Below are 15,731 nucleotides of genomic sequence, written 5' to 3' on the forward strand. Positions count from 1 at the left end.
ACAGGGCTCAGATGGTTTATTTTATTTTCAAATGTCATTTCTTAAGTATGCTTTTAAAGTTCCCATCCCTTACACCATGCATGGATGCAGGGGCTAACAGCCTAGACCTGCACATGATCCTCATTCTGCAGATGAATTCCTTCTTTGGCAATCTCTTCAGCGATTTTTATGGTCAGTACACCCCGGTATAACCTCTGACTTTAAAGGCTGCCTGTGAAGATTTGCACTGCTTGGGGAAAAAGGGGGGGAAAGGTGGGACATTCTCAGAGAGATCTAAGAAATGAAAACCTGAAATGCGAGTGGTAGCTTTTCTGACAGCCCACAGGGGCTCCGGGGAGCCAGGGCTGCAAGTCCTTTTCCAAAGCTCCCTCTGCAGCAGGGTTTTCCCCAAGGACAGCAGCAGCTGCAGGGAGGGGAGGCAGGAGAAGATGGGGAAGCCCTAGCTCTTAACTGAGCCAACAGCGACACCCAGGGCTTCATCAGCACAGTCAATCCCTTTTTCAATCTGCTCCTCCACACCCGACGCAGCCTGGACAATTTTCCAGGGTTTTCTATTCCCAAGTGACCACACTGATTGGGAAGCAGGTAACATTTTACTGTAGTAATTGTATCAGTAGAAATCCTATATACTGAGAGTAAATTAGATCAGCCACAGGCACATCTAAATTCAAACAACTGCATTCACATCACATGGATTGTACTTTATCATAGAATCAATAAGGTTGGAAAAGACCTCAAAGATCATCAAGTCCAACCTGTCACCCAACATCTCATGACTACTAAACCATAGCACCAAGTGCCACATCCAATCCCTTTTTGAATACCTCCAGGGATGGTGACTCCACCACCTCCCTGGGCAGCACATTCCAATGGCTAACAACTCTCTCTGTGACAAACTTTCTCCTCACCTCAAGCCTAAACTTCCCCTGGTGCAGCTTGAGACTGTGTCCTCTTGTTCTGGTGCTGGTTGCCTGGGAGAAGAGACCAAACCCCACCTGGCTACAACCTCCCTTCAGGTAGTTGCAGAAAGCAATAAGGTCTTCCCTGAGCCTCCTCTTCTCCAGGCTAAACAACCCCAGCTCCCTCAGCCTCTCCTCATAGGGCTTGTGCTCAAGGCCTCTCCCCAGCCTTGTTGCCCTTCTGGACACATTCAAGTGTCTCAATGTCCTTCTTAAACTGAGGGGCCCAGAACTGGACACAGTACTCAAGGTGTGGCCTAACCAGTGCTGAGTACAGGGCAGAATGACTTCCCTGCTCCTGCTGGCCACACTATTCCTGACACAGGCCAGGATGCCATTGGCCTTTTTGGCCACCTGGGCACACAATGGTTTAATGTCCATGGTAGTTTTGGGTTGATGGTTGGACTTGATGATTTTAGAGGTTTTTTCCAACTGAAACAATTCTATGATTCTAAAACAATTAGAGAGGCAAGACAGTAGCAGGCATTAATGATTCTAGAAAAACATTTCATCACAAGCAGAAAAAACACCTTAGAACTGATTGGGACACAGAATGTACAGAGAAGAACCCAAATTACACCCCAGTTGTCCGTGCTTCCCACTCCTAGGATGTGAAAGCTGTCTGGCAGTCACTGGGTTATTGGTGATGTCACTGGTATAGAGCCTGTGTGGCTGCTGAGGTAGTTTGTTGTTTGCTTTTCAAGTTGAGGCTTGCTTCACATCTGAAAGGGGTACCTGCTCCTCTCTGCAGGGCAGGAGGCTGAAATAGCAGCAAATGAAGTAGACCAACGACTGTAGTTTTACCACCATGCCACCATACCACCATACTGTGTAGGGGAAGGGGATAAATGAAGTTCAAGGTTTGTACATTCCAGTCAAGAAGCTGAGGCAAACTTAAGTAGAAAACAAGTAAATGCAATCTGTGTTGCACCAGTTTAAAGCACAAAGGTGCAAAGCACTGGTTCTCCTTTGAAGCAGAGCATGAAGAGTTACAGAGTTCAGAAAGCACAGGCATAAGCAGCCTATGAGCTGACGGCCGGGCTAGGCCATACCTGAAAGCATACTTGGCCACTCCTGTGCAGTACTTTAGGCTCATTTAAAACAAACCCACCAGGGGCATCCTTCTCTAACTGAAACAGACCTGTGAGAAAACAGTGCCCTGAAAATCAGGACTAAAGTGTCTGAAATGAAGAACCTAGACCGTGAAGCATCTGTGATTCGTTTAATTGTTCTGAAAATGTGTGTCATAGCCCATAAAACTGTTGCATTTTCATCTATTCACTGGCTGCTTGGCAAACTGTCTCCATGTTTAGTAGGATTTATACTGAAATAGATAACTTCCTACTTCCTTGCCCAAGGAAAGACGAAGCCAGCTGTGGTTTATTCCTGCCGTGGCACAGCTGGCAATGGAACATTCAAAAAGCCAACGACCCGTGCACTGTCAGCGTGGGACTGCTGCTACAGTCTGCAGCTCTATATCCCTGCAGGCTATATCCCTGCCTTTCTTTTTCACTTTTTTCTCCTTCAGAATTTGGTAAGAAAGGGTGTTTAAAAACCAGTCTATGTCCTGATAATCTTCAGGCCACCGCAAATACTGACTCCTTTGTAAAAAGCTTCGAATTGGTTTGTGCTTCATCAGCTGATACTGAGAAAGCGACCCAGCTACTACCATAATGAGGACATCTTTCAGATCACAAAAGTACCTGCTCTGGGCAAAATTAAAGGCTTCCACACACCACCCATCTTTGAGAAACTGCTTGGTCACAATGCAAATTGTTTTCCTGCTGTTCCAAATGGCATCACGAATATTGTTGATATGTTCTTCCCCAGGCAAGAAATCTCTTTCCTCAAAGCACAAAGTAAACCTGTTTTTATCAAAATACTGTGAATCCAGGTGCTTTATCAAAGCATTCTGGACCCATTCAAAGTCATTTTTGCTGAAGCACAAATAGGCATCATATTTGTATTCACTTTTATCTGCTGCCTGTGGCTGGCTGTCGATCAGTTTTTTGGTGACAGTTTTGTACCAGACGAAACAAATCCCCCGACAGCGAGTAAAAATGATGACTGCCATCAGAAACAGTGTAAGAGTGACAGAGGTGAAGACAAATACTGAGAACCTGAGGGTCTCCTGGAGTTCATCTTCATCACAATCATCATATATCAGAGACGACAGTGGTACCCCTGCAAATTCAGGTGGGTATACACAGTACCTGTCAGACTGTGAGCCAGCTAGGGTTACATTGGTTTCATTTAGCCACACTAGCAGGCTCTGTAAAGCACAATCACAGACATAATTATTATGTGTTATATCCAGAATACTCAAAGTCATAAAGACTTCAGGCTCAGGGGAAAAAAGCTGGTTTCCAGATAAGTTCAGGTTTGTTAGGCTTTGTGGAAAAAGCCCAGGAGAAAGATGAGACAATAGGTTGGAAGCTAGATTAAGTCTTTTTAGGGATGTCAGACCTCTAAAAATCTCCTGTGGAAGAGCACTAAGGTAGTTGTTATTCAGATGTAGAACCTGAAGTTTGGACAGTGCCCCAAACACGTCCAAACATAAATTTCTCTCCCACACGAGCTGTAACATATTCTCACCTAGATCCATGTATATTAACTGATTGTTTCCTACAGCACCATCAGTTTTCTCACAGAAAGAGAAGCGATTCTGCTTTAGGAAGAGATACTGCACACCTGGAACTTGGAAGAGAATATACAGCTCACCCAGGTTTGCCAACCAATTTCTTTCTAAGTCAAGGTGTGTTGCTGCTATTGCTGTGTCAGCTACAGACGTTAGCTTGTTGTCACCTAAAAAGGCAGAGGTCAGACGTGGAAAGGAAGGGAGGTCTTTAAGAGCATTGTCTCGGAGATCAATTGTTTTCAGACTTACCAACCTCCTGAATGCTTCCTGAGCAATCATCCCAATATGATTTTGCTGTAAATCAATGTACGTCACACTACGTAGACCATCAAAAGTATAATCATACAACTCGCCTAAAAGATTGCTTGAGAGATTGAGAATTTTCAGGTTACCCAGGCCCCAAAATGCTTGCCTTTTGATTTGATTTATCTTGTTTTTGAAAAGGTTCAGCAATTCCAGATTACCAAGGGCTTTAAAGATCAAGGAATTCAGAGAGAAAATGTAGCCATTTGAAATATCAAGCAAACGAAGATCACTTCTTGCCAGCCCTGCAAACGTGTCGCTGTCTGGATTCTTTAAGTTATCAAAGCCAAATCCTGAACCCATGATATGATGTCTAAATGTTAAAGCACTAATCTGAGTCCCTTCAATGGCTTTTAAAAAATACTGGACTTGCTCTGTGCTCCAGCCATTTTCACTAAGGTCTAGTGAGTCAAACCTGACGTTTACGAAAGGATTTGTGCATCTGGCCCAGGCCGTTTCATCTGTCTTGTAAAGCAGATTAGAACTGAGGCTAAAATATAAAAACTGTTTTCCTTGGAAGCAGGTAAGGTTGCTTTGACACAGGTTGGCTACGTGGTTGGATTTCAGGTTCACAGTTTTCAAGACTCTTAGATTACAAAACGAGGGATGAGGACGAAGGTTTGCGATTTCATTCCCTGAGAGATCCAACTCTTCCAATGAGCTCAAACCTTGGAAGTAACGTTCCTCCAGGATGGAATCTCCAAGTTGGTTGCTAAACAGACGAAGTACAGCCAAGCTTGACAAGCCCACAAAAGCATCGAGATCCAGTTGAAGAATCCTGTTGAATCCCAAGTCCAGGACATGGAGGTTTGGCAGGTTCCTGAAAGCTTCTTTTCCTATGGTAACAGGATAGACATACTGCATGCCAAATTCCAACAGCAACAAGTGCTCCAGCAGGGGGAACGAAGTCGCAGACACTTGCCTGATGTAGTTGAAGCTTAGCAAAAGCTTCACCGTATCCTTTGGCACGAGTGGAATATCTGTGAGGTTGCAGAAATTATACAGGGACACCTGGCCTTCTGAGTGACAGCTTCTAAGTGCACATATATAACTAGCTAGTGATATTCCAAAAACAAGTTGATGTAGCATCATGAATCTACGTGGAAAAAGTAAAAACAGCAAGCATTAATCCTGTGGCTGGCCAGCTATGCCTGTTGCTGTAACTCAATAGTTGTGGAGAACATGTTTGGCAGCTGTAGAATAAAGACTAGTTTCACACTGAAAATTACAACTCATTTGGAATGTATCCTTTCTCTGAAGTCTAACAGGCATGATCTGATAGGCTGGCTGGGCAGATGGATGGGTCCCAAGGAGCTGCGAGCGCTTCCTACAACCTAAGAAGTAACCCTCCTTGATGTACCTTAAGGGTAGCACCAAAACACAAGGTAAATGGGAAAATCTTGGCCTAGCCATTTAATTTGCATCATGGAACTGATAATGCTGGTGTATTGGCTCAGTTACCCAAACAGGTTTGAACAGTTTGGATTACCAAAGTGCAGTGCAGTCATCTACTTATCTCAGCAGAGCAGGCTAATGCTGCTCTTCCCCCTGAGCACTCTCCTCATGAGGGCAAGCAGAGTACTGAGAATTCAGACTGCTGTCACACAGCAAGTGCCTAACAGCCACGAATTTTTAAAAGGGGGTCCTCTTTTGGGCCAACTCAAGCCTCAGATTAATGCTGCACTGTGAAATTCTTCTTGAAAGGGTTGTAAAATACTTTTGAAAGTAAAGGCAGGGACATGTCTAACAATTAAGGAGAAGAAGTGCAATAGCCTGAAAGGGTGCAATGGAACAAAAGGTAATGGTTTCAAAGTGGAGCAGAGTAGATTTAAGTTGGGCTTTAGGAGGGAATTCTTTACAATGAGGGAAGTGAAACTCTGGAACAAGTTGCCCTGGGATGTGGTTGAGGCCACATCCTGGAGACATCCAAGGTCAGACTTAACAGGGCCCTGAACAGCCTGATCTAGCTGATGTCCCTGCTCACTGCAGGGAGGCTGGGAAAAGATAACCTTTGAGGATCCCTTCCAACCCAGTGCATTCTATGATTCTTCTGTAGGTCACTGAAGCACAAATGAGTAGAGTATGTATTAATAAAGGCAGCATATCTTTTGATGAGTGTGTGGGAATCCCATCTCTAATTGCTGCAAACCTCCTTTAGGATTAAGGGATAAACATTAATCCTACTGCCAAGTTGGATTTAGCTCCATAACTCATGGCCTTGCTGTTTGGACAGCAAGATGTGAGAGCTCCCTTGGAGCTTGCCTGAGTGCTGCTGGCAAATCACAGACTCATGCTGCTACCCTGATTTCTTCTAGTGAAATAGTACTAGCTGCTGCTGCAGGTAGCACAAAAGCTCCCTAGAGAAAGGGAAGAAAAGATTAAACAACTTCAGGGTGTATTTCTTGCCTGGAAAATCAATACATAGAAGAGTCCTCTCTCTCTCCCTTCTAATACCCAAACACATTAGGCACCAAAAAGACCTAAATCATATTTAATTGTCTCTTATTATTTAATAATGAGATGGGTTTGTGTGTAGAATTAAACTGATTTAACTTGAAATTTGAGAGGCACACTACTTACATCATCAGTGTACAACACATCTTGTGAATGTTTTGAAGACATTTAAGCCAACTTTTACATGTTTACATTCAGTCCAGCTAACTGTTTTATATTCCTACTACAGACTGGTTTATATTCATCTAACCTAAACTACCCACAGTTTGCAGCAGTGCTCATGAGTGAGTTTCTAGACAGACTGGTGCCACACTTTGGCTTTCTGGCAAATTGTAAGATGTGAAACAACTCCCTGTTTCAAATCTAATTGGTAATAGATGTTTCTGTGTAGAAAATCATATAGTTTAAAATGCTTTGCTTCTGATTGTTACCTACTAATATAAATATATTCTTACCAACTTCTGTCTCTCTCTCTCTCCAACTCCCTGAAAGGAGGTTGGAGTGAGGTGGGGGTCGGTCCCTTCTCCCTAGTATCGGTGATAAAATGAGAAGAAATTACCTGAAATTGTGCCAGGGGAGGTTTAGTTTGGATGTAAGGAAAACTTTATTTACTGCAAGAGTGGTCAGGCATTGGAACGGGCTGCCTATGGAGGTGGTGGAGTCACAACACATCCCTGGGCAAACTATTCCAGTATTTCACCACTCTCAATGTGACAAACTGCCTCCTAATATTCAACCTAAATCTACCCTGCTCCAGGTTAAAACCAGTGTCCCTTGTCCTACTGCGACAAGCCTTCTAAACAGTCACTCCCCAGCCTTCCTATAGGTCCCCTTCTTTATAAAGAGAGAAGCCAAACCAAGAAGAAAAGGCCTAATGGAGCAGAGGTTATTTAAGTACAGCCCAACATCACATTCCAGTGACACAAGAAGCTGTAGAAGCTACAGTTGGTGTCAAACACCAAGCTCTCAAGCATCCTAAAACCACACAGTTCTCTGGGTGTGGATGCAAGCCTGGACTTTACCATGCAGCATGTTAGGCAAATGTTCATGTCCTCATAGTATTACAGTTTAAATAACTGACCTTTGTACATCTGTAACTGATTTTTTTGGGTTTGTTGCTGATAAGGTGCTTGGAATGGCTCCAGGAGAGGCTATGGTAAATACAACAGTCTATAACCACTCAGCCATGAACAAAGCTGGCACTTAGGGCCAAAATGGTCCCTCACAGTTTAGCAATGTGGGAAAACTGAGCAAACCCAGAAGTGTTGCAGGAGCCTATGTGAGACTCTGCTCCTGACCTTAGAGTTGGGTATGTCGATAAATGAACTCAGTTCCCATCTCCATCTTCTTTTCCTCATTCCCCTTCTCTTTTCACTGTACTTCAGCTCAGGCATGGACTGAACACACCAGCATATACAATGTACATAACATTTTATGTAACTCCTACAGTAGTGTGACCTACTGCATCTGTCCTCATTCCACACCGTTAGTCAGTCTGAATGTAAAGGTCAAACTTACCTGCTTGGGAAATTCTGGATGTTGGCTGCCCAGTCAGAAAGGTAACCCCTGATCAAAGTCTTGGAATGGGGACTAGAGAGCATGCACAAACCTGGTACACAGCTGCTGCAGCTACTGTTATTGATGATGGACTATTTGGACTTGGTGCTTGGTAAAATTTCTTGGGAAAAAAACCCACCAAACCCAAAGATCTTCAAAGGTCTTTTAATCTAACAGAAAGCCTACTAACAAGGGGGTTGATTGTAATATTTATCTAGGCCATAAAAAGATCTTGAAAGAGATACCACAAACAGTAAGCCTTTGTTCTTAGACCAGCCACTTAAAGGCCAACTTCCATTGTGAAAATTTCTGTCGCTGCTGCTATCTGATTCGATCAAATATCCTTAGTGAAACAAAAGTAAGGCTCTGAAGTTTTGCCCAGGCTCTAAGCCATCACAATATATGCATTTGAGCTCATAAAGAGCTGTGCAGTGCAAACACACTTTTCTTCGTGGAGCCTCTCTAGCAATTACACTCTAAAAAAGAAAACAATTTCATTCATCAGATGATTAATGAATGTGCGGGGGAGACTCCCCCAGCCTCTCCCTTAAGTTTCTAGGATGATGAACTCACATACAGCATTTACCAACATAAAATCAGTAAGTATTTTATAGGGCAAGTGAGTACTGCAGCAGCTCCTATCACTTACCTAAGGCAGTAAGTGATTTAATGACCTGACAGAGCAGAAGGACCACAGGGAATGATGAAGGCAGAGAGAGCCTCAGCTAGTCTTAAGAAGACCAGCAGTGTTTCTTATTCTCCTCCAGGTCCTAAGGAAATGAGCTTCTGGAGGCTTCAGTGAGAACAGTGAAGATTCCTGTGTTGCTAGAGTTGTTTTCCAGCAGAGATGCTTGTTCAAAGCTGCACACACCACCTGAGGGCACTCACTGTCACCACTCAGGTATTCTTGCCTCATACCCTGAATCCCTTCTATTTCTTTGAAAACTGTCATGTGGTAACTGCCTGGTCTAGACTAAAAGCCACTCTGGGCAAATAGCATTTCCTTCCTGTTAAGTTCACCTTCCCTCTTAGCTATTGTTTTGGACTGTGTTTCTCACAAAGTGGATTTAGCCAAGGGACAAAGTGTCCTTTTTTTGTGCTCACTGGATAATTAGATGCAGCCAGGATTAAAACTCCCACCTGGAAAAGATTGAAACGATAACAGGAAAGGACTCTCAAGAATGACAGCCAAGTTTTTAGCTTACAGGAGGCCAGCTTTTCACTGGAGACACAAATTCTAGAGAAAGCAGCACTTAGTGGAAAAGCAGCATTTAGACTGTAGCTGGGGTTGCTAAGCCTAGAGAAGAGGCTCAGGGCAGACCTTATCACTGTCTACAACTACCTGAAGGGAGGTTGTAGCCAGGTTGGGGGTTGGTCTCTTCTCCCAGGCAACCAGCACCAGAATAAGAGGACACAGTCTCAAGCTGCACCAGGGGAGGTTTAGGCTGGATGTTAGGAAGAAGTTCTTCATAGAAAGAGTGATTGGCCATTGGAATGGACTGCCCAGGGAGATGGTGGAGTCACCATCACTGGAGGTATTTAGGAAAAGACTGGATGGGGTGCTTGGTGCCATGGTTTAGTTGATTAGGTGGTGTTGGATGATAGGTTGGACTCGATGATCTCAAAGATCTCTTCCAACCTGGTTAATTCTATTCTATTCCATTCCTCGGGTCAGAAGCAGAGCTCTGTACAGCTTTACCTGCAAAGCTAACCTTTTCAGAATGCTCACCAGCACTGCCATGCCTGTGAAACAGTGGTCAGGTATAAAAGCAGTAATGGTTTGGTAGCTGAAGTCAGCAAAGATGACTAAATAGCTAGCCAGAGGGGAAATGCCACACCTGTACTCCTGGGGCCCAATCTAGGCACATTATTTATTAAGGAACTATTAAAAGAGTATGGAGAAAGGTGCCTAAATATGTGGAGCCAAGCAGAACAAATGATAATAAAGAGATGTTTGCTTCTGCAAGTATGTTTTTCTACACACACATTTTTAAAAAGGCAGTGAAAAGATAACAAGCTGCAAATGCCCAGTGACAGAAGGGCCATAAATACAGCACAAAAGAGACAGAGAGCCAATCTGCGTAACCTTCAAGTGGAGTTAGAATCCTGCTCCACTCTTTTCTGGAATGAAGGCATAGAAAGGATACCTTGGTTTAGATCAGAATAAATCTGAGTTACCTCTTAACTTCTTGATGGAGTGTGGCAATTACACTCACAGGTGTAGCTGGCAGAACTTGGCACTGTAGAATCTATTGTGCAAATGAGACCTAAGAAGTGAAGAATACAGGGAAGCAGCTAGTAGCTGTTCTGAAAGAGTTCCTGTGTGAGGCTGCAGGAAAGGCATTTAGTGTGGAAGGCAGCAAACCTGAAATAGACACTCCATGCAGTGCATGTAGAAAGTTATGCATCCCATTTCTGAATCCATAAAACACCTGCAGTCTGATACCTAGGGAATGCTAAAACAGACATTCCCATGCAGGTTGTATTTTAAATTCTGTCCCTACCCAGCTCTTCTTGGAGAGGAAGATAGTGAAGTCTTTATCTGGCACAGTAATCTGTCACACAAAACAGCTAACACAAGTCTGTTTTCTGCACAGTGCAGTACCAAACTATCTCACAAATACCCATGATCTGTGGGAGCACTGGTGATTTTGGACTGAAGGCACCCTCCTCCTCTGTGTTACAGCCCTTGGAGTGAATCAAGTTCCAGATTCACTAGATCAGGGACATGTTGGGAGCTGGTTTGTATGTGGGCCAAGGGAGGGGAGGGAGGAGATCTGCACTGGGACTTTCAATGTTCTGACTATGCACGTGTTCAATCCAGAAAACATCCTTAGAGGCTCTTCTTGTCCTCCCTTTTAGTTCTTAACATCTCAATCAACTTCTACAAGTTCTTGCACAATGACACAGCTTCCAGAGGAAGCTGAAGAGTGCCAGGAAGAGCCTGTTGCCAATTAGGAGGAAGACGTAAGTCTCATCTGCCCTCAGGCAGAGGGTAGAATTGAATTCTCCCATGACCTGGGTGAATGCTCCTAGCCAAAAGCCACTTTAAAATGAAGATGTACAGTAACAGTTCACTGCTCCATTTTAAAACACTGCTGTGTTTTAGTCTGGGTATGAGCTAGAAGCATGCCTACACCAAAACAGTTGTGCAGGGCAGCTAGGATGGATGCTGAGTGATGAGCCCCATCAGCCTCAGGCATTGCTAGGCATCTGCAAAACCAAACCGTTCCATGCGTGAAGCGTGGACATGGCACTTCAGGCCACGGTTTGATGGATATGGTGGTCTTGGGTTGAAGGTTGGACTTGATGATCTTAAAGGCATTTTCCAATTAAAGCAATTCTGAGATTCTGTTCTATGGATACTGAAATATGGGGTGGGACACAGCAAGATGGACGCTTCCACCATCAGGTGCAGGGAAGGCTGTGCCTCAAGTCCTGCCCGCCATGCCTTTGGGTGTTTTAGTAACTTTATATCCCACAGATGTACTTTTTTTTGTCGTTGTTTGTTTGTTGGTTTTGTTGTTGCTTTTTGGTTTGGTTTGGTTTTCCCCTCAGAAAACGGGTGTAACGATCCTTGTCTGTCTTTGGGGGGGGGGGGGGGGAAACTTCCCAACAGCACAAATCCAAACAGCTAAACAACATACTGCTTTGAAAAACGCAACGCACCACCCCGCTGCCGAAACGCTGCGCTAGGTTGGACAACGCGCCCCACGGGCAACACAACACGCCCCATGGGCCACACGCCCTGTTTCTTGGCAGCTGGGAGAGGAAAAGCAGAGGGTGGAATGAGAAGGAGCCTGACGCTTGTGTGACAACTCACTGCAGGCTGCGAAAAACCTGTTCAGGGCTGCCCGCTCCATGCTGTCCCCCGGCTCCCCGCCCGCAGCCCTGCGTCCCGGCAGCACTCCGGCGCCGGGGGCGCGGGCGCTGCCGCCTCGCGCCGCCCCACCGCCCGCGCTTACCTCCAGCCGGGCCCGCGCCGCCACCGCCGCCTCAGCCTGAGGGGCGCGGGGCTGCCTCCCCGCCCCGGGGCGGAGCGGCCGGTAACGGAAACCCGGGCGGCGGCAAGGCGGGGTGCTGGCTCAGCCGAGGAGCTGGGCGAGCAGGGTGGGCGAGGCTGGATCGCGCCGCCACCGAAAACGCCGCTTAGAGCGGCTTGTTCGTGCAGCACAATGGTAAATAAAGGAGAGGTGGGTGCTGCAAGCGTCAAGAGCGGAAGCAAGCGGGGATTGTGGGGATACGGAATGGAAATGAATGTACAAAAAGAACAGCAGAGAGGAATGACAAAACAGGTGAATTCCCCACCTGGGTGGGACTTCTCCCCGGCTTTATAAGATTTGCCACTAGCTACTGATCGTAGAATCACAGAATTGTTAGGGCTGGAAGGGACCTTAAGGATCATCCAGTTCCAACCCCCCTCACACTACAGCAGGTTGCTCAAGGCCACATCCAGCCGGACCATAAAAACCTCCAGGGATGAGGCTTCCACCTCCTCCCTGGGCAACCTGTGCCAGTGTCTCACCACCCTCATGGGGAAGAATTTCTCCCTAACATCCAATCTGAATCTACCCATTTCTATTTTTGCTCCATGCCCCCCCAGTCCTATCACTACCTGACACCCTAAAAAGTCCCTCCCCAGCTTTTTTGTAGGCCCCCTTGAAATACTGGAAGGCCACAAGAAGGTCTCCTCGGAGCCTTCTCTTCTCCAGGGTATATGCTAAGGGTATTGAAGGGCAATGGAGCTGGTGAAGAGTGCAGAGAGCAGGTGCTATGAGGAGGGGACTGGGATGGTTTAGTCCTGGAGAAGAGGAGGCTGAGGGGAGACCTCATTGCTCTCTAAAACTGCCTGAAAATAGGTTGGACTGAAGTGGGGATTGGTCACCTCCCAAGTAACGATCAACAAGACAAGAGAAAATGGTCTCAAGTTGCACTAGGGAGGGTTTAGATTGCCCGTTAGGAAAAATTTCATCACCAAGATGGTTGTTAAGCCCTGGAACAGGCTGCCCAGGGAAGTGGTAGAGATCACCATCCCTGGAGGTATTTAAAAGGTGAGAGGAGGTTGGAGTGAGATGGGCATTGGCACTCCTCTCCTTAGTAACAAGTGATAGGATGAGAAGAAGTTTGCACCAGTGGAGGTTTAGGTTGGATATTAAAATCAACTTCTTCCCTGAAAGGATTGTGAAACACTGAAATAGGCTCCCCAGGGAGGGGGTTGAAACCCCATCCCTGCAGGTGTTTAAAAGAGGCAGAGATGTGGTGCAGAGGGACATGGTTTAGCACCAGACTTGGTAGAGTTAGATAGTGGTTGGACTCAATAACCTTAAAGGTCTCCTCCAATCAAAATGATTCTGTGACTCTAAGGTAATCACACTGACTCATCTCAGTCTAAGCAGTTTAAAAAATTGTGTTTGCTGCTTGCTTGACGCTTGAGCTTTTTCTTCTGGTCTTTTGCAGGTATGAAGAGCCGGCTCATTTCTGTCTCTTTTACCTCCAGTACGGCTGACCCTCTGAAGTGCAGTCTGTCTGACAGAAGCTAAGTGGAAGCAGCTGGTATGATGCTTGCATTCTTATCCCATTTCAGATGGCCATTATATTCTGTTTTCTACATTACCTTATACTAAGTAGGATACTTAGGCTTCCTAAAGAAGTTAAGATTGAATGATAGATCTGTAGCTGAAGTGATTTATTTGCCTTTTACTGTAATTCTTGAAAGAGGAATCCAGGAGTGAAGAAGAGGGGGTAGAAGAGAGGACAGGGCCATTTTTATTCTTTTAAAAAAGGAGAACCATTTTGCATTTAAATACAATTTCTGGAAACTGATGCTGTTTGGAAAAGTGGCCAGTTCTGAGCTAGCTCTTGAGCACACTGCTGCCTGGCCATACCCACAGCAGTAAGGTGATGTTTCAGTAGCACTGCATGGCAGACTTAGGTGCCTAAAGCATTGGATCTACAATATATATATGTACAGTACATACAGTATATACAATATATATCCCACTGGCCAAAAGCATGACCTAGTCTGGAAAGTTGGTAATCCTCAGTTCTGCATGTCCTGTGATCATGTCTTAAGATTCACCTAGTAAATGAAATGAGGCTCCACTCTGGTGAAGCTGCACAACTCTCAATTGCTTTTGGACTTGAACGCCTAAAGCAGCTCTTGCTCGCAACTCTCGGCAAGCTGTAATGTAGTCCCATCTCCTGTCCCTCCACTCAGTGGTCAGATCACACCTTCCAGAACTTTACTTTTCCTAATAAGAACTGAACTCTCCTCTCCCTAGTGTCCCTGGATGTCCCACCAGACCATGAGACAATGTAGATGGAATATTCTCACTCTTTTCTGTGTAAGCTCTTCTCTTGCTTCCCACAAGTTTACAGTGTGAGGAAATGCTTGTGACACTTATGCTCAAATAGCTAATATTTCCTTTCTGTTTTGCCCTGATTCTCTCTCTTACTTATGTCTGTAAAAATGGAACTGGATAGCTGACATTCTGAATATTTCCAGGATTACTCCTAGCTGTAATAAATAGGAAGGTAGTAAGTCATATCTCCTGAGCCTACTACCACAATACCTCCTTCTAGCTAGCTGGTGACTGTAAGAACCAGAATCAGGATTTAGACAGCTGACACACCTCAATGTGTACCCGCAGTTTTACAGATCTCAGTGTGTGTCTAGTGTGGATACTCACAGTCCTGTTGTAACATGTTGATGCAGGTGGGAAGCAACTAGGATTTTGTGGATCCTTCAGCCTGGGCCTCTAACTTTTTGCCCATATACATAAATTCACAATCTGAACCTGGCTCAACTGACACCTGAACTGCCACTGGGTTCTAGGCCTTGCTTCACTAACTTCAGCATAAAGTAGCTTAGCCTGAAGCAAGGCCTAGAACCCAGTGACAGTTCAGGTGTCAGCTGAGTTAATTTCAGATTGTAAATAAAAACTTCAGAAGTGGCTGAAGCAGCAGGTAAAGCAGGACTGCTCTCCTTTCATTACTATAGTCTTGGAACATCTCCCCTTTCATTAGTTCAGTGCACCGAGTTTGATTTATCAGTGTGATAAATGACCAGTGATCAGTGCTCACACACTAGCATAATCACTGCAGACTGGCTTCTGGATTAAATCTTTTTGATTCAGTTATTAAAACCCTCCAAGTTTAAAATGTGTGAATCACAAGACTGTATAAAAGATGCCATTGTCTTCAACTCCTGTGCTCATGTAACTCAAAAGAAACAGCTCACTTGTCTGTTAATGCAGCTCTATTTTCTGTAGCACTGGGCTGATACCTTTCCATGCCTTCTTGCAAAGAGGAAGGAATGCAATTCCAAATCACAGTATCACAGTATCACAGTAACTAAGGTTGGAAGAGACCCCAAGGATCAGATGATGCAGATAAGCATGTTATATTTTGTTGACAAAAGACACACCTACACAACCACCTCACTTTGTTCTGTCACTTGCAAGAATGATGGAAATTAAACCAAGAGTTGTCTTTCTGCCAAGGTGTCTGCGTTAAGCAGAGACACATTTCTTGCTTCTCTGTTGTCTTATGCGAGTCAGGTACACAGAGCGAGCTAGACACCTGGCAGGCACCACGAAGGATAAGGAAAGAGGAGGGAAAAGAAAAGATGTCCACTGTGCAAATGAAAAGACCAAAAGTTAGGAATAGTTACTTACAGAATTTTACTGTGTCCTAGATTTATGCAGCTTCTAGAAATTAAGTACCGAGACACTTAACTTTAAGCATATTGCTAATGTCAAGAAACACCATGCATGAAGCTTCATTTATAAAAGGTCAGCAAATGCTCTAACAGATTCTTT

The 15,731-nt window shown here is 44.8% G+C and overlaps 1 protein-coding gene across 1 annotated transcript; it reads right to left on the bottom strand.

The window, feature by feature from the left end:
- Positions 1-2,394: 2,394 nt before the first annotated feature.
- On the bottom strand, positions 2,395-4,992 carry TLR5 (toll like receptor 5). Its single transcript, XM_009901238.2, has one exon. The coding sequence runs from the start codon at positions 4,990-4,992 to the stop codon at positions 2,401-2,403; it is 2,592 nt and encodes an 863-aa protein (XP_009899540.2). The 3' UTR covers positions 2,395-2,400.
- Between the last annotated feature and the right edge of the window lie 10,739 nt (positions 4,993-15,731).

The sequence above is a fragment of the Dryobates pubescens genome, chromosome 2, assembly GCF_014839835.1.
Source record: "Dryobates pubescens isolate bDryPub1 chromosome 2, bDryPub1.pri, whole genome shotgun sequence".
NCBI lineage: Eukaryota > Metazoa > Chordata > Aves > Piciformes > Picidae > Dryobates > Dryobates pubescens.

Bases quoted from the DNA above. Each gene is read 5' to 3' on its own strand.
- TLR5 (XM_009901238.2), bottom strand. From the start codon at position 4,992: ATGATGCTACATCAACTTGTTTTTGGAATATCACTAGCTAGTTATATA.